At 45.9% G+C, this 14,021-nt stretch overlaps 1 protein-coding gene across 4 annotated transcripts in view; it reads left to right on the forward strand.

Moving 5' to 3' along the window:
* DIS3L (DIS3 like exosome 3'-5' exoribonuclease) overlaps positions 1-14,021 on the forward strand; it is a 31,529-nt gene that overhangs the window by 7,106 nt on the left and 10,402 nt on the right. For 3 of the 4 annotated variants that reach the window (XR_003210521.2, XM_025883839.2, XM_073877222.1), the window contains exons 3-9: positions 2,259-2,387; positions 4,268-4,403; positions 7,208-7,384; positions 8,751-8,829; positions 9,778-9,957; positions 12,274-12,443; positions 13,743-13,904. Coding sequence is in view for 3 of the 4 variants with exons in the window: in XM_025883839.2 (XP_025739624.1) it covers positions 2,259-2,387; positions 4,268-4,403; positions 7,208-7,384; positions 8,751-8,829; positions 9,778-9,957; positions 12,274-12,443; positions 13,743-13,904 (1,033 nt within the window). In the remaining variant the exon portion in view is untranslated. Of the gene's footprint in view, positions 1-2,258; positions 2,388-4,267; positions 4,404-7,207; positions 7,385-8,750; positions 8,830-9,777; positions 9,958-12,273; positions 12,444-13,742; positions 13,905-14,021 lie in introns of those variants that run through there. The other variant, XM_025883840.1, reaches the window with a different exon arrangement.

The following is a 14,021-nucleotide window of genomic DNA, read 5'->3' on the forward strand; positions in this document are numbered from 1 at the left end:
AAAAAAAAAAAAAAAAAAAAAAAAAAAAAAAAAAAAAAAAAGATACACCTAATATAGAGGAAAACACAAACTTTTAAAATTTTTGTGGAAAACTCAAGGACCTCTGAAAGTAAGTCTACCTAAGACACCCTAGCAGGGTTCTGCAAAAACTGGTTGAAGAAATACAGTATTGTACGTCCGCTGACTGGTTGTGGGATGCCCGCTTCTGATCCCCCGAGAATACAGTCAGCAGGGAGAGGGGATGTTGCATCTATAGGCAAGCTCACCATTGCGGGAAAATAGTACAGAAATCAATCTAAGGAAGGTAAACATGGCCGTACCTGTAAGAAATTGAACTGTTTAAATAATAGAGATTTGGGGGAATGCTTAAGCCAGTGCAGGAAAACTAGGGTTCTTCTGTAAGACTGGAATTTTTAAAACTTCAGATCGTTTTATTGTACTTGACTCTCTGAAACTGCTGTTCTCCTGTCATCCAGACCAAACTTGTTGAAGGCACCATGATGCTCTTTGCTGGCTCTGGGCAGGATACTCGTATGTCCAAGCCCATCGTACACACCACCAGCTCTGACTGGCAAAAATATGACTATATTGTATGTATGCCCTATTAAATTACAACCATAAGCCCACATACCTACAAGACAACCCTACTGTCACACTCCCGAGTGATTCAGTCTTTCCTCCTTTCCCCATTAATATTCTTGTGCCATTTGTTCATTCGTCTTATCCGGCTGATAGGTAGCTGACAAATGGAAGCATGCACAACAAGTCTAAGGAAAATATATGGGAGCGAAACTTTAAATTGAGAACATTCTTTTTGTTAAGTTGCATATTTTGCTGTGTCGTCCCTCTAATTTGGTATAAACGCCCTGGGTCTGACTTGTGGAACATCAGTACCTGGGGGAGTTCAGGGCTGGAGAATCCCAGGGTCCAGAGTGCAGGTGTCACAACAAATCCAGGGGTGTGTACAGAGCCTGGCAGAACAGTCACAGGGTTCTGCTAATGTCAGGGTGGGTCCTGACACACTGCTGGCTTATGTTTGGATCACTGTTGTCACAAGGAGTTGTGAGTTCATGTATGCATTTGGGAAACATTTATCAGGCATGTGAACCACACTCTCTGCTCTCCAGGAAAGCTGCCATTCACCGACATGAAACTAAATCCTTTTGTTTATTATGAAATTGTAGAAGTGCTATTACTTGATGATTCTTTTTAAAATAGCTCAAGATTAGAATTACTAAGAAAATAAAATCAGTGTTTCTTGTTTTCTAATTAAGTGTTAAGACGACACAGATATTGGTGATTGGCATTTATTTAAAGAAGAGAAGTTGGAGAGTTCTGCCTTTGCTTTAATGAAAAGACTCATTTTTTTTTTTTTTTTTTTAGCCACGGCAGCGGGCTGGAGGTGGGAATGGAAAGGCACAAGTTTTATATTAAAACACATGTTCAGTGCCAGTCATCTGCCTTGGATAATTTATATGTTAATTTAACATCTGGTTTAATATCAGTCCATTTTTAAATAAACAATTGGCTTCCTTTAAGATAACTGTGAACATTTTCTGTATTTCATATTACCTAGACTATTGAAAGGCACCTTCTTAAAAAAAAGAAAAGAAAAGCACCGTCTTAGAAACTGACCCATATGCGGCTGCGTATTTGATGTGAGACTTTGGCTAGCATTACTGGAAGGATCTCCTGATGGGAGAAACCTTAAAACTTTGTTAGTTGTCTGACAGATGAAGCTAGCCCTCATTCGTGTAAGTGAGGCGGCTGCATTAATAAAATTCACAGATAAATCTCCAAACTTATTTCCTTTACATGTCCTTTTCCAGGCTTCCAGCAAAAAGTAGAATGTACTCATGCCTAATGCCATTTATAGAACAAAGTGAGGCACAAAAATAAAGTGCTAACCTCTGCTTGCCTCTGGTCCTGCAGAGGCCTGAGCCTTTGAAGAGGGGGCTGTGCAGGGCAGGGTCATATAATTCTGTAATAAATGGCCAGAAGTCTAGAAGGGGAAAGGGTGGGGGTGATTGATCCACAAGCTAATTAATGAGGTGCTGCCTGAGCACATTCTAGCAGGCGAAATTGAGAAAAAACAGCCCAATAGTACTACGCGCACTAAGGCCAATATAAATGTTTCTTGGGTTTTAAATTAATCAATCTTTTGTCCTAAAATGCCTCATCTTCTTTGATCCTTAGCAAGAGCTAGCAGTAGATGAGCGCCTGCTATGTCAGATTTATTTTTCTCCTCTGTGTCCCAGACAGTATAACAAATTGCGAAATCTCCTGAAGGATGCACGTCATGATTGCATTCTCTTTGCTAATGAATTCCAGCAGCACTGCTATCTCCCTCGAGAAAGAGGAGAATCCATGGAAAAGTGGCAGACCAGGTATGGCTGTGCGTTGGCGTGACTATCTTTACTTTCTTTATCACTGGTTATCCAGAATTGATTAAAGTAGGGTGCTAGAATAAGCCAGCAGTTATTCTGGAACTATGATTAATACTGAAATGCTTAATGCATCACTATTTTAGATATATCGTTTAAATATATGTATGTTGTAGAAATTGTCATAAGGGAGCCACAGATACTCAGAGTGAGTCAGCTGGCATTTAATGCTCGTGGGGGGCGGGGAAGGTCCACTTTCAAGCTAAGATCATCTCCGTTTTTCCGGTATAGGTTGCTCTGATATCCCAACCAGTCTTGTTAAACTGAAACTGGTAGGTTAGTTCTGGTAAAGCTGTTTTAGGAAGTATGGTGTCACCGTTTAGATCCGCCTAAAAGCAGAGTCTGAAGCAAGGAGTTGGGTGTGGGTTGTTGATGTGGGGACCAAGTCCCTGAAACAGGAGTGAGGAAGTGCAGGGCGTGAGACAGGAGGAGGGAAGACAGTCAAGGATGTGTTACTGCTGTGGGAAACTGAGGCTCAGTCCTATTGGGAACCTCTGAGAAGCTGCCCAGTGTGTGCCTCAGAAGTTGTCTGGAAGGACGGAGGCGAGGGTGGCAAAAGACTTTGGCCTTTAACTGAGGGTCATTCTGCAGGGGTGTTGACTCTACTCAGTGGGCCCGGGGTGGAATGGGAGTGCCGCCCAGCTGCAGCCCAAGTCAGAGGTGGGCCTGGGGCACAGGTGCTGGGCACCGATAGCCTCTGCTGTGCTCTTCTGCAGAGAGCCAAAGAGATCTTCAGCTCTCAAAGGTCTTATCCATACAAAACATTTAAATCGTCTTTTTCCTTGTATTTCTTTATATAGCCATTAAATATTTAAATTCTCTAAAGTAAAATAAGCACTGATGCATACTGAGTCCTTAATTATAGTCCAAAGTTCCCACAGGGCTCAATACCAGAAAGGGAAAGCAAATCTTTCTCTAGATTAGGTCACATGTGAGTACTTAGAATGATCATACTTCCTAACTACATAGCCTCATACAGTTTATGTTGGCTGAATTTTTTTTTTAAGGACTTTATTTATTTATTTGTCAGAGAACACAAGCAGGAGGAGTGGCAGGCAGAGAGAGAAGCAGGCTCCCTGCTGAGCAGGGAGCCCGATGCAGGGCTCGATCCCAGGTCCCCGGGATCATGACCTGAGCCGAAGGCAGATGCTTAACTGACTGAGCCACTCAGGTGTCCCTGGCTGAATTTTTTTTTGACCTAAAACTAAAGGAACCTTACCTAGCATCTTACTTTGCAGAAAGGGAAACAGATGCCTACAGATACCGGCTGTCCGAGTTTATACACATCGTTGGAAACATAATCCAGCCTCGAACACATGTCTTCAGACCTAGGCTGTGTTATCCAATTCCGGCTCTTTTCAGGAAGATTTCCAGACATTTCATGTGATTCCATAGCAGACCTTATTAGATTATGATCTTTAGCTGTTTGCAGCCTAGTTTTGCTCTTAGCCAGACTTGTTTCTTCGTCTTTTCAACCTCACAATAGCTTAGCTCGTCACCTGTGCGGTGCTATGTGTCACAGCATGCCAACTAAAAGGTAGGAAAAGAGCCTCACGGTTTCCAGACCATATCAAGAAATGAAAGAGGTTGCTGTGGCAGTTGGATGTCTTCAGGGAGAAGAGATGTCAGGTGCTCTCTGATTCATCTTTGTGTCCCCCAGAGTGCCGAACCCAGGGCATATTTATAATAGGTGCTCGGGAATTAGTTGTTGAATGAACAAATGGTTGTCTGCATCGACCGAAGGGGAACAGATTAAGAGCCAAGGGTGAAACTTTGAACAGCAGCTTGTCTTGGGAGGGCTCACGTGCCCTTTGCTTTTCCAGGAGCATATACAATGCAGCCGTGTGGTACTTTCACCACTGCCAGGATAGGATGCCAATCGTTATGGTGACAGAAGACAAAGAGGCAATTCAGCAGTATGGAAGTGAGACAGAAGGAGTGTTTGTGATTTCTTTCAAGGTACTTCCATCTGTTGTGTCCATGAGTGCGTCTGTGTGTGTTCACTTACTCAGTGGTGCCCATAATGCTCTCGGGCCCACTGGCAGTACAGAAAAGGGAAAATAGTGAAGGAAGACTTCCACCAACGAGTTCCGTGTCTTTGTTTCTCTCCAACTAAGCAATCTTGACTTCAGCAAATTTGGGCAAACTCCCTGTGACTGTAAGACCCACAGCATCTGAGACGTCAGCCCAGTAAGCTCCCTGTTGACTGCAGACTCGTGTGTAGTTCTAACAGTAACAATGTTAGGAATGATGATGGTGAGACGAGGTTGGATCTTATAAAATTGCCAATATTCTCTTGGTTTTGACCTACAAAATGGCAGTTTTACATGGTTTCACCTAATAGTAATAGCCAACATTCATCTATGCCAGGCACCGTTCTAAGTGGATTATTTCATTTAATTCTTGCAACAGCCCCACGAGGTAGATGTTATTGTCCATATTTTATTTTTTTTAAAGATTTTTACTTATTTATTGAGAGAGAGAGAGAGAATAGTAGAGAGAGAGCATGAGAGGGAGGAAGGTCAGAGGGAGAAGCAGACTCCCTGCTAAGCAGGGAGCCTGATGTGGGCCTCGATCCCGGGACTCGATCCCGGGACTCCAGGATCATGACCTGAGCTGAAGGCAGTCGCTTAACCAACTGAGCCACCCAGGCGCCCTATTGTCCATATTTTATTGACGAGGAAACTAAAGCACAGAAAGGCGAAGCACCTTGCACAAAGTCAACACAGGTAGCAGGTGGTCGGACTAGGATTAGAACCCCGGAACTCTGACTCCAAAGCTCTTTATCCACCCTGCTCTGCTGCCTCTCAAATTATTTTTCTGAGCACCCACGCCACATAGTTTTGAAGGCCAGCCTTGTTTTTCTGCTGTTGCTTGCTCTTCCCCACTTACGAACGTGCACCGGGGTTAGTAGGGAGAGAGGAAGGGGTGAGGAGTGCTGTAGGAAGGCTGTCACATCAGCTTGGTGTCCAGATCACAGACAGGAGCAGCATTATTGGTGACCGTTTCTTGGGCTGTGTTGGCAACACAGTTCTCCTGGTTTAGGGGGACCCTTTGGGAAAGTGGGATGGCTGTTAACCTCCCAATAGATTATTGGTCTCGTGTGTCTGTCCAGTTGGCCAATCAAGTTCCCATGGTTGGTATCAGTTTTTTGATTCAGAACCTCGAATGAGACCCTCCATTACCCCTGTCTGTTCACAGAAAGTCAAGTTGGATTTTGAATTGTAGACGCTATAAGAGTTCCCAGGTGCTTGTATTGCTAAAGATTTGCCAATAGAATTTTCTTGGCCCTGCTCTAACAAAGTGTTCTGGCATGCCAGAGAATTCCGGGGGCGCTGGATATTAATGACGGTGTCACTTGCTTTTTCTGTTGCTATACATCATGTCTTGTTCCTGCAGAGGACAGTTGACTAAAATTACATTTTTCTACTTTTTGTTAAAATTACTTTTCTTTGTAGTCCAGTCCTAGAGTGCCATTTTATTGTGTATAGTGTCTCCTAAGCAAACTGTGACTGAGGGCTTCATAGAGGCGAATGATAGCAGGAAAAAAGAGACACTTGTGGAGTTCAGATGAGAAGGAAGGCCAGAATGTCCTGTGGGGACTTGAAGTCAGCTGGAAAGAGGGGAGCCAATAAATCCTCGTGAAGAGGCGGTTCATAGTGGCAAAAGCCTGGTGGTGGCAAGCGACCATGGAATCGGGGTACTGAGTCAGCACAGACACAACTTCTCGAAGGACTTGGGAAAGAAAGGAAGTGATCTGAACAGGTCCCTGAAGTCAGTGGGAGAAATGCTGGCGTTGACAAGAAGGAAAGTGTGTTTTCTTTTTAATTTGAGGAAAGAGAATGTGCTAGACTCTACCTTAGACATAAAGTTTAGTTAAAAACACCCGTAAAACGGATGTTATTCAGTGAGAGCCAACCGTCTGAGGGAGTGTACTCTGGACGTAGCACAGCCAGCCTCAAGACACATTGTCCTCTCGCTGGTGGTGCTGGGTGTTTGGTCTGGGGTCGCTCTGACGGAACTTCACCAAAAGATGCAATAACACTCAGTAAGTCCACACGGACGGGACCCTGACGACTTGTTTCACGGTCACATTTCGTACCAGGTCATCACGCTAATAGCAACGTCTACATGAGGAATGTTACCACATCTGTGGACGGTCCCCGAGACTCTGGGAGCTTAGGCGAGGAAGGCCTCAGAAGAATAGAAAACCTTTCCTTTGCCCCTCTCTGCTTATTTGGCATAGCCAGTGGCAGGGGCGGGGAGGGAGGAGACGTTTCCACAGACACTTCCCTCCTTGCCATTTTTACGTGCTTATTTAAGTTTCTTAGAAATTTCAAACGTTTCAAGATGAAAAAAAAAAACCAAACAAAGAAGAAGCAAGACGAGAATGCACACAGAAGAGCTCTTCTCTCCATTCCCTGCAGGCCATTTTCTGCAGCAATGAGATGCAGGTGAAGACAGGCAGGACGGGCGGGCGTGCATGCATGCAGCGGTGGGGGAAAGAGTAGGAGGAGATTCGAAAGTGCCAGTAAGCGTTCCGTGGGAGGAAGGGCCTCCCTAGGGTAGTTTGGCTCAGCTTCAGGGCAGAGTGAGATGGTAGAAAACCAGCCAGTGATGTGAGGCTCGGGGAGGTAACGCTCATTGAGCACCTCCTCCAAACCGCGTGCCCACAGTTCCCGTGCAGGACTTTTGGTGATAGTCCCGCAAGGAAGCACCATTATCTTCTGACCACGTTTCTCTTGTGCCTTTATCAAATGCAGAATTACCTGGACAATTTTTGGCCTGACTTAAAGGCCGCCCACGAGCTCTGTGACTCTATCCTTCAGTCTCAACGGGAAAGAGAGAATGAGAGTCAGGAGAGCCACGGGAAGGAGTACGCAGAACATCTTCCCCTGGAAGTGTTAGAAGCCGGCATTAAGTCTGGACGCTACATCCAGGTGAGGGTGGTCATGAAGCATCAGCGTTGGCACCAGCTGGCATGTTTTCTTCTCTGCTTTACTGGCCTATCAAGGGCCTTTAATTTCAAAGGCCGGAAATAAAATGGTCATGAGTAAGCCAGGGATGTCCGTGTTTAAGATGATTTGAGAGTTGTTCTTCCTGTGGACACCTTGTTGTCTGGTTGGGAGCTGCTCTATCTTCTTAATTGGGTTATATATTGAGCATCACACACGTAGTCTTATAAATGCCTCCACCTCTCTGGGAAAGAGAAGGTATTTTTGAATCAAGGTATGGAGATCTGACAAAATTGTGAAATTAGTGAAATTTGGCTTCTTCACTCCTTTGTAATTTTCCTGCACCATTCAAGGGGTCTTTTGTGGTCCTTCAGGACCCAGAACCCAGAAGCTGTCAAGCTGTCTTGAGAAGGAATCAGATACAATTATAATTCAAATTTAATAGTTTGATGTGTCTATGCATGCACGAAGTTTTATCACCTCAGTAGATTTGTGTATCCGCCACCACTATCAAGGTACAGAACTGTTCCATCGTGAATTTTACATTTTCGACAAGCAGCTCAGTTTTTATGCAGGTCAAAGTTTGAGAATACCATGCTGAAGTCCCTAAAGTATGGGTATTTTAATTATTATTATTATTATTATTATGAGAGAGTGGGGGTGGGGCGGGGCAGGCAGAGGGAGAGGGTAAGAGAGAATTGTAAGGAGGCTCCACGCCCAACAGGAAATCAAGAGTCAGATGCTTAACCAACTGAGCCACCCAGGTGCCCCTAAAGCGTGGGTATTTGAAATGAGTATGCCTTGAGGGGCACCTGGGTGGCTCAGTCGTTAAGCGTCTGCCTTCAGCTCAGGTCATGATCCCAGGGTCCTGGGATCGCGCCCCGCATCGGGCTCCCTGCTCCGCGGGAAGCCTGCTTCTCCCTCTCCCACTCCCCCTGCTTGTGTTCCCTCTCTCTCACTGTGGCTTTCTCTGTCAAATAAATAAATAAATCTTTAAAAAATAAAAAAAAATAAATGAGTATGCCTTGAGTGGCTAGTGCTTCCAACTTGGTAGTAAAGTTTATGGCATTCCAAGAAGGATATTTGAGGAAAAAGATTTTTTAAAGACCACTCATCACTTAGGTAAGACAGATCCTGGCACTTTCAACACCTTGTGTAGCCAAGAATAGTTCAAAATGATGTTCTCTGGAGAAAAGAAACCTTGGTGATGGATATTTCTCCTAAAGGAAGGGATCCCAGACCTTAAAAGAATATTTTTCGGGATATTTTCATAGACTTTTTGAAAACTGTACCTTTGGAGGCAAAGTGGGCAGAAAAGAAATTTTTCAGTTGATTTTCATTGTGATTTTAGGGAATCCTGAATGTCAACAAACACAGGGCACAAATGGAAGCTTTCGTTCGACTTCAAGGAGCCAGCTGTAAAGATTCAGGTTCAGTATCAGCCTTACCTAAATTTCCGTACTACATCTCTATTATGATATTACACAGTAAAGAAAGCAAAGCTGAAACTTCGCGTCGAATATGCCAGTCGGATTACCCCCACTCTGGGTGTGCGGGATCCCGGATTGGTGATTTTTCTCCTTGCGTTTTATCTGGTTTCATTGCAATCCATTTTTAAAATTGAGAACAGCTAAACTTTATCGAGTATCCACTCTACCTCAGGTACTGTGCTAAGCCCTTAACGTAGTTATCATCATTGTTTTGCCCCTTTTCTTCGTGAGGATACACAAGGTTACAGGTGAGGAAGGTGTCATACAGAGAAGCAAAGTGACTCGCCCAAGTTCACACATCTGGTGAGCGGCGGGGCTGAATCTCCTTCGGAGGCAGTTTGGCTACGATTTTAAGACACTGCCCTGTGTGGCCTTACTGGAATAATTTTAAAAGTGATAAAAATGAAGAGGATGTGTAAATAAGCTGTATCATAACAGAGTGTAGCTCTTCGGTCTTCAATGGCAGGGAGCAAAACACCCTGAAAGTCGAAGGAACGTGGCTGAATGGAAGGAGAAGGAGAATTTCTCCCACTGTCCGCTGCTTGGGGGTCAGGCGGGATCATCGCCCGACGTGGTTCATTGGCCCGCTTACCACTCCCTGGCTGCGTGGCCCCTGACAGCGCGTGACAATTCCAGCATGGGCTTACGTAGGCTGGTGCAGGGAATGGCCACCTGCCATAAATATGGGCAGAGGAAGCCCTTCTCAAAGCACGTGACATAAGAGGATGCGGTGGCCACGTTTCTTCATTCCTAACCTGTGGAACAAAGTTTGACCTCCCCTTTGAAGGAGGAAGCTTTGCTCTGCAGCGACGCAGATTAGACGTCAGATGCATTATGTGCGGCATTCCCCCGCGGCTTTATGGGGTTTCTGTGTGCCCGCCCAAACAGGTTTAGTCAGTGACATCCTCATCCATGGGATGAAGGCTCGAAACCGCTCGATCCATGGAGACGTGGTAGTCGTGGAATTGCTCCCTAGAAATGAATGGAAAGGAAGAACGGCCGCCCTGTGTGAGAATGACAGTGAGGACAAGGCCTTGGGAGACCCCCCGAGTGAGCCCATGCCCACAGGTGAGCCCGCTGGCAGGCCTCCCAGTTTCCGGTTTTCCCGTGGGATGTTTATTTGTCCTGTCTGTAACGGTCCAGAAGTACTACAGTTATTAAGGTTCGTTATCATTTCCTTTCCTCCATTACCCATTGCCCCCTCTCTGCAGATTGATGTTATTCTCCTCAGCTTCCAAATATGCCATCATATCTCCCATCCTAGAACAGAACAGAACCCCAATCCTCTCAGGTCCCTTACCCCCTGCGGCTCCTGCCCGTTTCTCTGCTTTAGTGTATGGCGAGACTCAGTGCAACCCCTAACCCTGCGTTCTCTCTGCTTCCTCTCTACCCACTGTCTCCCGAAGCCGCTACATTCAGCCGCCCACGACCCCAGAAACCCTTGACCTGACCTTGCGTCAAGGGCACCGGTGACCTCATTGCCTGTAGCCCTGGGCACCTGTAGCCCTCGGCAGCATTTGGCCAACAGATCACTGCCCCATCTCTTGGGCTTCTGGGGGCTTCGCCTCCCCTGCTGGGTGCTCCTTCTCAGTCCCTTTGCTCGAGCTCCTCCAGCTTACGGACCTCCGGGATGTACCTGGGCTCCTCGCGGAATGCCCTTCAGTCCTCTCGCTCTGTTTCTCCAGCCCAGACGCCCTGCTCAGCCTCCAGTGTGGTCTCCTCAGTTGTCCATTTGGCGTCTTCGCCTGAATGGGGATGGGCACCTCCCACTTCGCACGCCTGATAACAGACTCCTGATTTCTACCCCCGAGCCTGCCGCTCCCCGAGTCTTCCCCCTCTCAATAAATGGCAGGTTCGTTCTGTACGCGGTCAACCCAAAGGCCCTGGGATTTACCCTCCACTCTTTCTGTCACTCATCAGCAAGGCCTGGCAGCTCCGCCTTCCTGTGCGGCCTGCCCCGCGCCCCGCCGCTCCTCTCCTGACCGGGTCCATGAGAATCTCTGGACGTGGCTTTCTCAGCCACCGTCTCACTCGTCTCCCCGCTGCCAACCCTCGCTCCCAAACGGCCTTTTCTCCCCACGGGAGCCAGCCCCAGGGGTCCTTTTAAAGGTCTTTGGGTCCAGTCATGTCTCTGCTCTGAGCTCTCCAGTGACTGCTTCCTGTTTCTCTGAGAATAGAATCTGAAGTCTTTACCGTGGCCTACAGGGTCCCACTGGCTTGGCTGCCTTCTGTCACTGTCCTTGTCGTCACTGTGCTCCTGCCACGTTGACCAGCTTGTCCTCTCACCGCCGAAAACGAGCTTTCCCCAGACCACCTCATGCCAGTCTCCCTCACTTCAAGTCTCTGCTCACATGGTCACTTCATTTAAAATAGCTGCCATTGCTGACCCTGTGTCACTCTTGGCCACCTTACCCTGCTTTGTATCTTCCTTAGCAAACATCACTACCTTCCATGTATTTACTTTTTATTGTCTGTTTCCCAGCCCTACGGACACCCAAACTAGAACGTCCACTCCAGAAAATCAGGGGCTTTGTCTGTTCTGATACTGCGACATTCCCTGCACCTAACAGGGCCTCATACCTGGTAGGGGCTCAATCAGTCAATAGTTAAATAGTCAAAAGATAGCACTTTTAACTATTAAAGTTTGTTTTTTCTTGACCTCAGTCAGTGATGCTGGAAAAGTGTTGTATGTCAGACTTAACGATTTGCATACTTCATTGTATATAGTGTTGACCCAAATGATCTTGACTGGTGGGAAAATGCAAGAAAGACAGTGAATATGCACAGGAGAGGGCATAAGTTAAAAAAAAAAAAAAAAAAGGTAAAAATCACTGGCTTTTCCCGACACCCTCAACCTGAGCTTGATAAGAGAAGGGCAAAAGAGAAAGTGGAAAGTGGGACTAATGGATGCTAAGTGTCACATCAGACCCCACAGCAGAAAGGGTAAACTGATGATGTTATAAAAAAAAAAAAAATTATCTTTCAAAAAATTAGCCATCTTAATATAAAATGCCAGGGGGGCGCCTGGGTGGCTCAGATGGTTAAACGTCTGCCTTCGGCTCAGGTCATGATCTCAGGGTCCTCGGATCGAGCCCCGCATCGGGCTCCCTGCGAGCGGAGAGCCTGCTTCTCCCTCTCCCACTCCCCCTGCTTGTACACACTCTCTCTCTGTCAAAAATAAAATAGAATCTTTAAGAGGAAAAAAATATATGTATATATAAAATGCCAGGAAGGCAAATGTTTAAGCATCTCTACTTGTGTAGATGTGCTTGATACAAATGGGACGTTGTGTTTCCTGTTTTCTTCCTCACCGCTGAACTAGCCGGCATCCAGAAATGTAACATCTCACCAGTTAAGGCCTTATTTTGTTTCGTTTTCCCAAAGGCAGAGTGGTGGGCATCCTTCAGAAGAACTGGCGGGATTATGTGGTGACATTTCCGTCCAAAGAAGAGGTCCAGTCTCAGGGCAAAAACGCTCAGAAAATCCTAGTTACACCTTGGGATTACAGAATTCCCAAAATCCGCATTAGCACTCAGCAAGCGGAAGCTCTCCAGGTAGCTGACGTTGTACTTCTCCCCTTTTCCTCCCGTCTTTGCCAGCCTTCCAGCTCTACCAGGAAACATGGTTAATGCCTTTGCATAAGAAGGGCTAAATTATTGATGGCATTTGGCATCTCAAGATCCTGTTTTTTAAAAATTCTAAATGTATAGAACCATCTGTTAAGCAGTCCTTGGTTAATAAATGAAGGCCAGAGAGAAACTGTCCTAGAAAGAGCTGTGTAGGACAACTACGGAGTACATACATTATCCGGCTGTCCGACACAGAAACTTTCAATAGATATGCTCTGCCAACACTAACAAGCTTTCTTCCAGCCAGTGATACAGAAATACGATCCCTCTGCCCTGTAGGGATGATATAGTGGTACTGCACCGAATCGATTATCCATAAAGGAATATAGCACTGGAGAGAGGACGTGAACAAGGAAGTTAGAAATAAACCTTTACTGTGGTGAAGAGTACGAACATGGCCCAATTTCATTGGCCTGATGTTTTGCAGTTGGTAAATGACACCTTGTAGCAAGATGTCCTGAGCCAATAACCAGGTCTTTGTGTACCCTTTGCATCCTTGGAGGCCTTCTGCAGGCTCTCTCAGGCCAGTTTCAACCCTCGCTTTCCAAACCCGTGGTGGTTTGCTGGAGTTTGGGGGCAGTGGGGTTCAGTTCACACGACCCCTCCTTCCCCACCAGAAGATGCCCTTAAAACTGAGAAAGTAACTTCAAAGAAAGTAGAAAGCTGGGATGCCTGGGTGGCTCAGTCGGTAGAGTGTTTGCCTTTGGCTCGGATCATGGCCCCAGGGTCCTGGGATCGAGTCCCTCATCGCTTCTCCCTCTGCCTCTGCCTCTTTTTCTGTCTCTCATGAATGAATAAATAAAATCTTTTAAGAAAGAGAAAAAAAAAGAAAGTAGAAAGTAACTCCCACACTAGCAAAATTGAGATTTTTGTTTTGAAATGGAATTTGTACTATGCACAATGGGGTTTTCCTTCGTGTTGCAAATGTTAACTAGAATGTGTCACAGTTGGCTTTCTTTAACAGACTAAAATTTGCAGCCTGTTTATTTGATGTAGAGAGGTATTGCCTCCTTCCAGAGCGTTGGGCCAATCACTTACATAACCATCTGGCAATTTAGTAAAACAGCAAGAATCAAAACAAGAAGCAAAACCCACTATTAAATCGGCCACTCTTTTTGGAGCTTGATGCTGTGTATCTTGTTTATCTGGTGCTTCTGATTGACCCACTTAATTCCTGGTGCTGGGCTGGTGGGGTTTTTTTTTTTTTTCCTTCTTTTTGTGCAGGACTTCCGGGTGGTTGTACGCATCGATTCCTGGGAGGCGACATCTGTGTATCCAAATGGACATTTTGTGCGTGTTTTAGGAAGAATCGGGGACCTGGAAGGGGAAATCGCAACCATCTTGGTGGAAAACAGTATTTCGGTTGTCCCTTTCTCCGAAGCTCAGGTCCGGTTTCCCCGAGTCCTTTGGTCTGGTGAAAGACATTCTGTACAGTTTCTTTTTGCATTCGTTTGTTGTTTGTTTCATCGTTAAGAAGAAAAGTCTCTGTACTGTGTAACCACT

This window comes from Callorhinus ursinus, unplaced genomic scaffold (genome assembly GCF_003265705.2).
Source record: "Callorhinus ursinus isolate GAN/ISIS: 27379988/994484 unplaced genomic scaffold, GSC_fseal_2.0 scaffold25, whole genome shotgun sequence".
NCBI lineage: Eukaryota > Metazoa > Chordata > Mammalia > Carnivora > Otariidae > Callorhinus > Callorhinus ursinus.